Source organism: Piliocolobus tephrosceles, chromosome 14 (genome assembly GCF_002776525.5).
Source record: "Piliocolobus tephrosceles isolate RC106 chromosome 14, ASM277652v3, whole genome shotgun sequence".
NCBI classification, from domain to species: Eukaryota; Metazoa; Chordata; class Mammalia; order Primates; family Cercopithecidae; genus Piliocolobus; species Piliocolobus tephrosceles.
The window spans coordinates 33688931-33702945 of record NC_045447.1 but is presented as its reverse complement, the minus strand read 5'-3'; the positions used below and the strand labels follow the sequence as shown (position 1 = coordinate 33702945).

The 14015-nt window shown below is 38.1% G+C and overlaps 1 protein-coding gene across 4 annotated transcripts in view; it reads left to right on the top strand.

Annotated features, from left to right (window-relative positions):
• Positions 1 to 14015, top strand: part of SLC44A1 (solute carrier family 44 member 1) — a 195384-nt gene that overhangs the window by 66000 nt on the left and 115369 nt on the right. For 3 of the 4 annotated variants that reach the window (XM_023202418.2, XM_023202410.3, XM_023202403.3), the window contains exon 3: positions 2518 to 2660. The exons of the other annotated variant lie outside the window; for it this stretch is intronic. In XM_023202418.2, the coding sequence (XP_023058186.1) occupies positions 2518 to 2660 (143 nt within the window). The remainder of the gene's footprint in view (positions 1 to 2517; positions 2661 to 14015) is intronic. 4 annotated transcript variants of the gene reach the window in all.

The window sequence follows — 14015 nt, the reverse complement described above, 5'->3', positions numbered from 1 at the left end:
AGTTCTGAGGTGGGATTGATTGCCCTACAGTGTCCTTGGAGGAGTCAGGAGAGGGGGAGAGGGGCAACAGGGTGAATGTGAATGAGTAAGTACTGACCAGCTGTGTCTAACCCCACCGCTAGCAGTTTGTGCTGCTTGGAGGCAGAAGGAGACTAACATATATTAAGACATGCACTTAGGGCCGGGCGCGGTGGCTCAAGCCTGTAATCCCAGCACTTTGGGAGGCCGAGACGGGCGGATCGCGAGGTCAGGAGATCGAGACCATCCTGGCTAACCCGGTGAAACCCCGTCTCTACTAAAAAATACAAAAAAACTAGCCGGGCGAGGTAGCGGGCGCCTGTAGTCCCAGCTACTCGGGAGGCTGAGGCAGGAGAATGGCGTAAACCCGGGAGGCGGAGCTTGCAGTGAGCTGAGATCCGGCCACTGCACTCCAGCCCGGGCGACAGAGCGAGACTCCGTCTCAAAAAAAAAAAAAAAAAAAAGACATGCACTTTACATGTATCATGTATTATCTCATGTAATTCTCACAACAGCCTTTGTGGTAAGTGGTTTTAACCTTAACTTATAGATGGCAAACTGAGGCACAGAATTAAGTAAGTTTGTCCAAGGTCACCCAAGAAGAAAATGGAGTCATCAGTATTCCATTGATCAACGCAGGCTTTTCTGACCCCGAAGCCCACCATCTTTCTCTTGTAGCATATTCTCTCTTATAAAATAGTACCTAACAACTATAATAGCTAAGACTTTATTAAGCTCTTACTATATGCCAGGCAGATTTTTTTTACCATTTTACTGGATTACATCATTTAATCCTTACAACAGCCCAGTGAGCTACATACACTCATCTCAATTTTACAGATGAGTAAATTGAGACAGAAAGTTGAAGCTAGTGAGTAGCAAATCAGGGATAGTCTCCACTCTCAGTCTATTTTTTTTTTTACAAAGTATAGCTTCAAGAAGTTTCTACTGACTGTAGCTATGGTCTCTACTCTTTCCTTGTAGCTCCCTTACCTGCACAATGAAAGTGCAGGGCTTGTTTAGAAAACAGTTTGTTTGCCTTTTTAGGTAAGTATATTTAAAGGGGAAATACTTTTCTCTGAGGAATTGCATCTGAGTATAGTATTTTCCACTCTAGGCCTTAGATCTAGCAGGGCTATTTAGATAAGTACTACTCATGATACTTGGCTGTGATTAATTAAATAATGATAGTCTCTGCCTTCATAGCCAGTTTACTAAAGATAATAAAAATGTAACCTTTTAATGACCAGGTTGCAAGAATAGTTCTTAGCCTCAGTCTTTCCCCCCCAAATACAATCAGTTTATCAGTAGTGATTCACTTTACTTCCTGTTCTTCTGGCTAGTAGCTTGCTGTCAAGCATAGGCTTTTTTTTTTTTTTTTTTTGAGACGAAGTCTCACTCTGTCGCCCAGGCTGGAGTGCAGTGGCTGGATCTCAGCTCACTGCGAGCTCCGCCTCCCGGGTTTACGCCATTCTCCTGCCTCAGCCTCCCGAGTAGCTGGGACTACAGGCGCCTGCCACGTCACCCGGCTAGTTTTTTTGTATTTTTTAGTAGAGACGGGGTTTCACCGTGTTAGCCAGGATGGTCTCGATCTCCTGACCTCGTGATCCGCCCGTCTCGGCCTCCCAAAGTGCTGGGATTACAGGCTTGAGCCACCGCGCCCGGCCAAGCATAGGCTTTTATTGCTTTGTTTTGGTCAGTGCATGCTTGACTTAGCAAGCATGATGTGCTTCTGAAGTATCTACCATTTGCCTTTAGTACTGTGATGAAGCATATTCCCATGAAATGAAGTGACCTTTGCAGTATACAAAGCCAGTGCCTTACTGTCCTCCAGTCTTCAATATTAAGAGCATGGTAGTGCTTCACGATGTAATTCTTTGACTTGTATACAGCTTTATTGCAGGAAGGAAACAGAAGTATTGCTTGCACTGAAGCGATAATGATTCAAAACCCGCGTTCCTATTGTTCTTTGAATTTTTTTCTTTCATTCTTTGCTGATGTTCACTTAAAGGAACCCCTTTACAACCAAATGAAACTAAAGAATGAGGAAAGCTGGGTTTGATTCTATGTTCTGATCTTTACTAGCTTTGATGGCCTTGGATAACTTGTTTAACGTCTCTAGGCCTCGGTTTCGTCATCATGAGGATTAGAGATAACGTACTACAAGCACCTATTAAGAGTACACAGACTGGCACAGAGCAGGTGTTCTGTATAGGGAAGCTGATATTATTACCATTATTATTATTAATAAAATTCAAAGATGATCTTGTGATGTAAAGGTTAGGATTTATTTTGTTATGGTAGTAAATAGTGTTTCCCTATGGACTTCTTTGTATTGCTTATGTGCAATCCGAGGAAAACAGTAGAACAGTGTTTGCAGTAAGGAAAGATAGCTCTTTGTTCCCTTCAGCAGACAAAAGAAGCTCATTATCGTATCAACTAGTGACTGTTGGCTATTGAAATGGTTTATTTGTATGTTTTTTTCTGTTTCTTTCCTAGGGATTTATTTGTGGCTTTTCAATAGCAACAGGTGCAGCAGCAAGACTAGTGTCAGGATACGACAGCTATGGAAATATCTGTGGGCAGAAAAATACAAAGTTGGAAGCAATACCAAACAGTGGCATGGACCACACCCAGCGGAAGTGAGTAGACTGTTGCTGAATTATGAACACATGGAAACTTTGAAAGAGGCACAGAGAAAATCCTGCTATTCTTACTGTTTTACAGATAATATCTTACCAAATATTATTTTTATGTGACTTCTGTTGGTGTGTTTGATTTTTTTTCGCTGAACCCTTGAATCATTCTTGTTTTTGGTCTACAAATATATTCTTCAGGAAACAGAATTAGTTACCATGTTAAAATGGGCTACCTTTATCCATGTTAGTGGGTAAAGGCTTGATTTGAAAAGGTGATTCTTTTACTCTTTTTTTTTTTCCATTAGCCTTTAAGCTGTGCACTAGTTTTAACCCTGTAACATTTTTTTCCTCTAAGATTATACTTAATGGGAGAGAGAGGGATGATAATGGATTTTGAAATATTAACATTATAAAAAATATTTTATGTGGTATGATTTATAAGTATACATCAGTTTCCTATTTTACAAAAGATGCATTTTGTCAGACTTTAAAATTTGCTTTGGGTTCTCAATAATCATCTTTTAGATTTCATGAGATTCCTGACTTAATTGACTTTTTTTCAAAAGAGCTATCATTTTGTTTTTAATACCTGTGGGGAAAATAGATTTTATCTAGCATATTTTATGTATGATGCTAATATATTTGTGTAAACTATATATTTGTGACCCATGAAGCCTTATTAGGCATTTGTTCTTCAGAATTAGCAAAACTAATTTTAAGATAGTAGGCTAACTAATCCAGTTAATGCGCTTTATAAGAAAAGGCTAAGCAGGTAACATTTTAAGGTTGTAGGTCTATTATAAAGCATTTTCCAGGAACATAATATGTAATAACTGTATTTATTATTATATAAATCTGTTGGTTAAATCTGGGCCCCTAGTGGGAAGTATAAGATTAATTTGATAATGTTACAAACCTGAAGAAATCCAAATAGTTAATTTCTCAGTGTTATTCCTCCCATTAATGAAGATAAGATAATGCATTTTAAATAAACAAAATTGTAAATGACAACAATGAGTATCTTTATAGCATCCCAAAGTCAACTAGCATGTGATACCACCCTGTGAGGTAGGTGAAACAGAGGCTTGGAAGACTGAAGTAATTTTCCCAAAGTCACATGGCTGGTAGGTGGTAGAATATCCAGCCCAGAAGATGAGTTTTTCTCTTGATATGCACCTGCATCCATTGAGAGAAGTGAAAATTGGACTCTTAGCAATTGGAAGAATTGTTACATTTCTTCTTCTTTAGGATTGCTTCATGAAATTAACGTAAATTTTAGACTGTATGTTATTTCTTGTAGCAAGACTATGCATATTTTTTTAATTTTTATTTTGAAATAACTTTAGACTCATAGAAGTTGCAAATATAGTACAGAGTTCCACAGTACTATTTTTTTGTAGATAGCATCTACTCTGTAAAATATTATTTAACTCTTTAATGCTGCTGACATGTATCAAATATAAAATATTACAATTTAGATAATTGAGGAGATAAGAGGAAAAGGGAGCTACTCCCTCAGGTCTTCTACTTACATGGGATTGGAATCATTTTTAATGGCTCCTTTCATAACTTGCCATGACTCCAAGCCTGTTCTCACCATAAAGTTTGTGTAAATGCCACTCTTCGTATTTAACATTGTGGTGATTCATCTGTTCAGTGGAGCAGATTGCAAATACTTGGATTATTCTATGTACCTTTCGGCCTCTTCCAAGAGAGGCTACTTATTATTCTGAAAATGTGGTCACTGTTCCCTGAATGCTTAGCTTAGTCAAGAGCCATTCATATAGAGGGAAAATAGTTTCCCAAGTGTAGCTGTTCCTTAATTCATGTACACATGTTTAAAATTTATTTTTGATTTCTACTTCATCTTCTCTTACCGTATGACCTTTTTAGTGCTAACCTACTTAAGTATTTCTGTCTATAGATGTTTTTGTAAAAAAAGAACAGACTTTTTTTTACCTTTCTCAGATAAGTCTGTAATATTTCTATCTGAAAAGAGAAAGAAAAGCAGCAGTCTTTGTGTTTGTCACCTTTATTCCATCCTCTTCTTTCTCCTGAAAATGTATTGATTTCCTTCCTTTACACTTATTTCCTCATACTTCTTTGCTTCCTTATGAACTGTAGGCCCTTCTGTAGCTGTATAGTATTTTTATACCTGTTTTGTCTGCTAGTACTTCAGCCTAACCTTGATCACTCTCCCATTCCTTACTGTCAGCCGCTAGTACAGTAGCTGGTCTTACTAGGACCTTTATATATATTTGTTGAAAACATCAACAAATCAGTCCTCTAAAATCTCAACTATAACTCTTTCTTGCATTCATGAATATTGTTTCTTCTATCAGAAAAAAAAATTCCTCCCAATCTGCACATGGCTAAACTCTACTCATCCTTCAGCTCTCAGCATAAATGTCACTTCACTTCCCAGAGAGGTATTTTTGTTCTCATAATTTAAATCCGATATTCAAAAGTACTCTCATTGTATCCTATAATATGTATAATTATACACTTTTTAAAAATTATTTGTTAAATGTGTATCCTAAGTGCCATGAGAGAAGAGATATATTTGCCTAGAGCATAGTAGGCACACATTTAAATGCTTGTTGAATGAATACATCAATTTTTTTCCTGAGAATATGTTTTAAGAAGTAAATTAGTGAGTCTGAGAATTTGAATATTTTAAAATTATTAATGCATATTGCTGAATGGCTTTCCATAAAGACTGTTCCATTTATATTCCCACGAACAGTGTTTGAGATTGCTTTATCTTTGTTAGTATTATTAGTTTTTATTATTTACTAATTTGTTAAGCCAGAAAATGGTGTTTTATAGTTTTAATTTGCATGTCTTTGATTATTAATGAGTGTGAACCTTTTTTCCCCGTGTTTGTTAGCCTCTCATGAAGACTGTTGTGCTAGCGTATCTATTCTTGGTCGTCTTATCTCTAATCTGCTCCATCCTTTATACTGTGATAAGATTAAGTTCTTTAAAATAGGGCTCTTATGTTGTCATTTCCCTCCTCAAGAGCCTTTCCTTTGGTAGTGTTGTCTATAGCCTCAAAGAAGAGCCCACTTAGCCCTGCCCTTCCAGGCCTCTTGTGATCTGGACCCATTTCACCTATTCAGTCTCCTCCCACTGTTCCTCAGTGTGATGTTCTTATTGTCTGGGACATTCAATTGATTCTTACCTCTTTGCTGTTCCTTCTACCTGTCTGCCAGTCTGAATTCTTGAAACACATAAGACGCGTCTCATAGCTAACCTCTGTATGAAATGTTTCAAAACTAACCTTATCCGTAGTGAGCTTTCCTTTACTTTGATTACCTGAACTTTTCTATATTATACTTGTTATTCTACTGCCTTCAGTTTGCGCCCTAATTATATTGTGTGTTTCTCATCTGTCTGTATTTATTGGCAGTTGCTAGGTAACAGTATTACTGTAAAGTTAGTGGCTTTAAACAAGATACGTTTGTGATCACTTTCTCTAGGTCAGAAATCTGGATGTAGCTTACCTGGGTCTTCAGACACAGAAACTCTCACAAGGCTGCACTTAAGTTGTTGGTCAGGGCTGGGATTTCATCAAAGGCTCAGTGAGGGGAGGTTCCTCTTCTAAGCTCTTGTGGTTGTTGGCAGCATACAGTTCCTTGAGGGCTGTTGGACTGAGGGCCTTTGTTCCTTGCTGGCTGCCATTTTTTTGATGGTGGGGATCAGGGTGGTAGTGATATATTTTGAACTCTGATTGGGAATTCTAAAAACATACTTTTTCTGCCACATTCTAGATTGTCCACAATCTTTAGGTCTATAATATATAAGTAGCCTTAGAGTATATATGTCCATTTTAGATTAAAAATTATCATTATTATTATTATTGGAGGCAGAGTCTCACTCTGTTGCCCAGGCTGGAGTGCAATGGCATGATCTCAGTTCACTGCAACCTCCTCCTCCTTGGGTTCAGGCGTCTCCTGCCTCAGCCTCCCGAGTAGCTGGGACCACAGGCATGCACCACCACGCCTGGCTAATTTTTTTTGTATTTTTAGCAGAGACTGGGTTTCGCCATGTTGCCCAGGCTGGTCTTGAACTCCTGAGCTCAGGCAATCTGGCCACCTCGGCCTCCCAAAGTGCTAGGATTACAGGCGTGAGCCACTGCGCCCAGCCTTATTACTATTATTGTTATTCCCAGAGAGGAAGCTCCCTATCTTCCATATCAATTTGGACAGACCAGAGATGGTCCTGTTTAGTGGCAAGGTACCTGAGTTAGTGAGTGTGTGGACTGAGCTAGGACAAATAAAAGGTCTAGCTTTGTTGGCCTCTGGGGAGAAGACTGGGGTGAGGGCAGGGGTGTTGTGTATCTACCAAAGATGCTCCCATATGCTGGGTGCCTGAGATGGGAGAAGATGTGGCAAAGTGGTGGTAGCTCTTTGTAAACTAGGTCATCGTTGTAAAGCTGGGTGACAGTAAATAGGGAACTGCTCTTAATCTTTTTGACATAAACATTGTATCATTATTAGAACTTTTTCCTCATTCTTCAAACAGTCCTAACGCAGAGCTTAGTGTCCGCTTTCTTTGTTACTCCAAGAAGTTTTACCAGTATATCTCACGCATGAATATCGATTCTTCCATAGAGGTTTTAAAGATATATTTTTGCACAAATCTAATTTTCTTTTTTATCTTTTTGTCTTTCTTCCAAGGAAGCCATTTAAAGTCCCAATTACTGATAAAGGCTCCATTACCCTAAAATGCCTCTCCAATTTCAGATAATCTGTATTAACAGGATGTAAAGAACTAGAGGTCTGCAGAGGATGATAGCATCTATGTATGAGTAAAATCTATAGGGGGTGCATTTTATTTGAGCTCTTTCCAATTTCCTGCATAATCTTTACCAGAGTCCCTAGTAAAAACAGAATCAGAGTATGAGTTTTACTTCTTTCTCTTAATTGTTCTCATTGGCAGGATACTCAAAGCTTAAAATGTTTGTGCTAAAACGATCCTTGAGATCATATTACAAATGAGGAAACTGAGTCTAGGAAACATGAGGGACTTGATGAAGATAGACCAGCACTCAATTCTCACCCTCAGTCGGTGCTCTTTGCATCATGCACTAAAATAGATCTGGTGAGCTGTGTGGTAATTCCAGTTTCCTACCTTTTTTGCTTTGGGGGCTTCTCCCTCCCAGCATTTAAAGATGAAAGAAATTTTGGGGGGAACTTGATGAGTCCCCACTCACACTGAAAAAACTTGGAAAGGAACTAAAGCCCTTATACAATCTAGGAAGGCTTTGAGTAATTTGAAGGCAATTTTGTCTATTTCTTTCTCTGTCAAATAAAGAATATGAATTGTGATGAGGAACTGCGTTTTTTGTCTGTTTTTTTTTTTTTAACCGTTTGTATGTTTTCAGTATTTACTGAAAAATACTTAGCTTCAAATTGATAATGGGGTTTTTTTAAGTAAGATAATTGATTGTTTAATAAACAGTGGTCTTATTTTAAGGAAACTCTCCATTTTTATAATATCTACACATATGCAGAATAGGACTTTAGTGGCCACTGATCACCTTCTTTAAAGTGAGAGTCCTGTATCTTTAGTGTCTCTGGTTCAGTCTACCCCATGATCACATATTAACTTATGCAGAGGATTATTTAGGGGATTGTACCAGTAGGAAGACTGTGCTCGCTCTTTAAATGATTGCCAAACTTTCTAGGCCTATACTAACCATATAGCCATCTATTTTAGGGAGAATATTATTCTTTAATTAGTCAGCATATAAAACATGCCTCTTTTGAAGACTTTTTAAAGAGTAACCGAATCTTATTGACTGTGCATACCTGTTCATGTTAGAAAAAGAACTAGAAAAATACAGATAAAATATGCTAAGATATTTGCATTGGTCCTCTTATCAGCTAAGTACTTGTACAGGTTTTCATTATGTGACTAGGACTTCTCTTCCTCGTGATGACTTAAATCATATTGCTGTTTACTGAATGACTATCCTTCACCATTTTTGAAAATTATGTTTAGTATTTTATTTAGCCCTCAGCAAACATTTATTGAAAATCAGCTGTGTGCTACAGACCACTATTACGAATACTAAAATAACAAGCAACCTAAGTGGTTGAAAAAAAGGTTTGGTTAAATTCATTCTTTCATTCATTCATTTGTGAACTCTATTTCCCGGCCATCTTCTTTGAATTAGGCACTTGAGATTATACTCCTGAGCAAAATAAGCATACTTTTTTTTTTTTTTAATTTCATGGGAATTACAGTTTTGTGGAGAAAACAATAAAATCATCATACAATCACAAATTATAGCTATAGGAAGTGTTTTGAAGAGAGAGGTATAAGGATATGAGAGAGGTTATAATGGGAAGGCAATGAGAGAGGTTACAATGGGAGGTCCTGGCCTGGTCTGAGACACTGTGGAGTCAGTAAAAATGATGCTGTAGAGTATGTCCATAGCGTGCAATATATGCATAACATTATTAAGGGAAAAATAAATTGCAAACCAGTATGTACAGCATGATTTTATTTATATATGTAAAAATATACATATACATAGAAAAGTATGGAATGACATGAAAATGTCAGCAGTGTGATTAGCTGTTGAATTATGGATGGTTTTAATTTTGTACTTATCTCTTTTTTCCTAAGTTTTCTATAATCAATATATATTACTTGGGTAATGAAAAAAAATAAAAAGGATAAAAAAACATTTGTAGTCCCTGTCCTTGAAGACCTTGCATTCTAGTGGGAAAGACAAAATACATAGAGAAATTATGACAGTTCAGTGTTGGAATGTCATGTAAAAGTGTTGTCTATTGGAAGCTGAGTGACTCCACTTTCCTGAGTTCCTAACAGCAGGCTGGTGGGGAGAGGAAAATAAAGCAATTTGATGGTAGTACTGGAACCACATCATTGTGTTAGTTTCCTAATGTTGCTGTAACAAATTACCATAAAGTAAGCAGCTTTAAACAATGAAGTTCTGTAAATCAGAAATTGAAGCAAATTCGTTGCTTTAAACAATGAAGTTCTGTAGATCAGAAGTCTGTGCACAGCATGGCTTAGCTGATTCTCTGCTGTAGGGTTTGAAGGATGAAATCAAAGTCTTGGCAGGGCTGTGATTTTTTTCTTAAGGTTCTAGGGAATGAATCCTCTTCCAAGCTCATTCAGGCTGTTGACAGAGTTCAGTTTGACATGGCTGTAGGACTGTAGGACTCCTTGCTAGCTATAAACTGGGAGTCATTCTCAGCTTCTAGAGGTAACATATATTCTATAGCATATATTCTATGGCTCATGACTCTCTTCCTCCAGCAAAATTGGGTCCGATTCTCAGTCTTGAATCTCTCTGACTTCCTCTTCAGGGTAGCATCTTGGTTGCAGGTTGTACATGTGAGTTGAAGACTCTCAGTCAGTGACAGGGGTTCAGGGACGGTAATTTTAGGCAGAGTTTTGGAGCCCCATTTAGGTATAAAGATGCTAACTAAATTTTCAGAAGGTAAGTTTATAGAGATGTCTTTGAAAATATTTTTTGTCATATTTTGGGGGTTCAAGGCAGGGCTTGCATTTTATCAGGGTAAAGTAGGCTGTGGAAGGATGGTACACGTAATGGTGATTGGAAGAAGAGGTGAATAGATGGTTATGAGGGTTTGGGGACTGAGAGGTGGCTCCAAGAGCCCATCTTCTAGTGAAGATGGAATTCTGATTAGAATACCAAGCTTGGTTCTCATCGTCTGAGGAATAGTGTGGCTGAGTCTACAGGTTGGAATTCTTGTTGGCCATCCTAAAGCCCAGGGAAGACTGGCATACACAGGAAGGTGCTTCCAACTCTGTCGTGTACTCCTGACTCTATCTTGTGGAGTTGTAGAAGCTTAGAAGAAGAGAGGTGTACATGTGTCCATTGGACTAATTCTTAAGTTTTATAGGATATTCTACCTACCTGTTGTTAAGGTATTACTTAGAGCAGCCTGCTTCTAAGTAATACCTATCCTTAGGGATAGTTTTAAACAAATGGAGATGCTCTAAGCCTTTGACGAATTTGCCTTTGCTTTGAGGGAAAGCACTCTTCTCTCTGTCTCCTATCAGTACTCTCTGATTCTAACTCTAACCTACTATCACTCCTACTTTAGCATAAAGTGAAAAAGAGAAGCCTAGATAGATACCTCACATAAACTTGTATTTGAGAACTTATTCCCCCCCCCAAATTTACAAGCATTTGAAAATAGTAACATCTGTGATGTTCTAAATAAAAACTTCTTGTATTATGTATACAGGTTTTTTTGTTTTTTTGAGATGGAGTCTTGCTCTGTCACCCAGGCTGGAGTGCAATGGCAAGATCTCAGCTCACTGCAACCTCTGCCGCCCGGGTTTAATAGATTCTCCGACCTTAGCCTCCCAAGTAGCTGGTATCACAAGCACCCACCACCACACCCAGGCAATTTTTGTATTTTTAGTAGAGATGCAGCCATTCTTCGACCTCTAGTCCTTCGACTCCTGTACTTTCTCCCAAGCGCTTTTTTTTTTTGAGATGGAGTCTTGCTCTGTCGTCCAGGCTAGAGTGCAGTGGCGTGATCTCGGCTCTCTACAAGCTCCGCCTCCCGGGTTCACGCCATTCTCCTGCCTCAGCTTCCCGAGTAGCTGGGACTACAGGCGCCCGCCACCACGCCCGGCTAATTTTTTGTATTTTTAGTAGAGACGGGGTTTCACTGTGTTAGCCAGGATGGTCTCGATCTCCTGACCTCGTGATCCGCCCGCCTCGGCCTCCCAAAGTGCTGGGATTACAGGCGTGAGCCACCGCACCCAGCCTCCTATACGGTTTTTTCTAAACTTTCATTCTCTCTTATGGAAAATGTTAGAAGCTGTAAATGTGCTAACTAAATTTTCAGAAGGTAAATTTATGGAGATTTTTTGTGACCACACTACTCTTTAGCCTAAATTTTTAATCTCTTTACAAAGGTAACATCTGTATTGCTAGTGTAATTCTGCCTTCAGGATAATACTTGCTGTGGAAAATACTGCTAGCAATTTGAAAGAGGAGATCCAGCTACATACCTTAGAAAATGCAGGAGTCGAAAGTCAAAATGTTTTGTCAATTCTAAATAGGGAAGTGAAAAGCTGTTTAACAGAACTAGATGACATGTATGCAGCTACGTGGCAAGGAAGGGAGGATTAGTTTTTCTCCGTGTTGTTTGACCAGGTGTGTATATTTGCCATGTCTAAGTTAAATAGCTGATACAAATGCTCAATCCGAAGTCTCACTATTTGAGTTGGTTCTAGGTGACCTGACACCTGTAAAGATTTTTATAAGCTTTAGTCGTCATACATGAGCTGATAGATAATGATCTTTGTAATATACTTCAGGTAATTATTAACTGCTTCAACTATGAGTTTGATGGTGATTGGTTTGGCACCCACTTGTGTTTACCTGGGTATGAGAGTTGAGGGCACCTAGGAAGTTAGAGGGCACACAGTCCACACACAACCACCCTTACATCTGACCCCAAATGCAAAACTGGGGTCCATAAAACCACCTATTTCCTGGCAAATAATTTGCCAGGAAGACTTACAAAACTCACTGAATGCTACTGTAGTCATGGTTGTGGTTTATTTTTAGGAAAGGATATAGAGTAAAATCAGCCAACAAAAGGAGTGCATGAGGCAGAGCTTCCATTGTTGTCTCCCTTGGAGAGTGGAGTGTGCGGAGTCAGAGCACAGTACTTTCTCAGTGTCAGTGTGTGACAATACACAGAGTATGGCTAACCAGAGAAGCTCACCTAAGCCTCAGTGTTCATAATTATGTGGCTGACTCAGTCTCCAGTCTCCAGCTCCTCTGGTCAGTTTGATACCAGGTGATCCCAAACTCCTAATCTAAACAATATTGTTGGTCTTTCTAGGGTGGTCAGCCCCCACCCTAAATACTCTGTGGAGTAGTCTACCCCGACCCTGAAACACATGGTTAGACTTCTATGACCCAAGAGCACCAAATCAACAAAGACACTCCGATAAGGCTTAGAAATTCACTCCCAGAAGTCACGGGCAAAGTCCAGATTTCTTTCTGAGTAAGGCTAAATTCTTACTACACACTGGGGCTCATTAGATTAGATTGAATTTTGTAAAGTCGATTTTTGGGAAGAAATTTAAAAATATTTCATTTTTATAGCTTTGTTGAGTTATAACTTACATATAGTAAAATTTACTCATTCAAGTGTAGTTTGAATTTGGTAACTATATACAGTCATGCATCTTCCACCACAATCCACACTTCTTTTGCTCTTAGAAAATTACCTTGTGCCCCTTTGTAGTCAGTGCTTGCCTCCATTCTTGTCCCTAGACAACCACTGATCCGCTTTTCATAGTATAGTTTTGTTTTTTCTAGAATGTCATATACAAAGAATTATACATTGTGTAAGTATTTTGTGTCTGCCTTTTAAAACGTATCATAATAATGCTACTGAGATTCATGCATGTTGTTAAATATATCGGTGGTTAGTTCCTTTTAAATTACTGAGAAATATTTCATTGTGTGGATATAACACAGTTTATATGTTTACTAGGTTTTTTGCAATTTGGGTTATTTGAATATTTAACTTTTTTTTTTTTTTTTTTACTGTTGTAATACTGCTTTAACAATTTGTGTATGTAATTTTATATATTTCATTACTCTTGGAGAGTTAGATATATAGCATTGAGATTGCAGAGTCATGTGATGAGGATGTTTAACTTTATAAGAAATTATCAAGCTATTTCCCAAAGTGGTTGCTGCACCATTTTGCATTCCCACTACAAAAGTAGGAGGGTTATGTTTGCTTCATTTTCTCACTAACATTTTATATTATGAGACTTTTTCTTATTTGTTATATTTTATTTTATTTTATTTAGAGATAGGATCTCACTGTGTTGCACGGTTCAGAGTGCCATGGCTATTCATTGGCATGATTATAGCACATTACAGCCTCAAACTCCTGGCCTCAAGTGACCCTGAGGCTCCCAAATACCTGGGACTGTAGGTACAGATCACCATTACCTGTCTCTGTTCTTTTTATTCTTAGCCATTCTAGTGAATCTGTAGTGGTATCTCATCGTAGTTTTAATTTGCATCTTTCTAATGACCGATGATATTGACCATCTTTTTAAGTGCTGGTTGACCATCCATCTGTTTTCTTTTGTGAAGTATTCATATCTTGCACATTTTAAAACAAACTGGTTAGTCTTAATGAGTTATAAGCACTAAATCTGTATACAAGACCTTTGGTGCTTTGCAATTATTTTTTCTAATCTTTGGTTTGCTTTTTGTTTTCTTAATGACATCTTTTGATGAGCAAAAGTTTTAAATTTTGATGAAGTTGAATTTGTTTGTTTTTATTAATGGCTGAT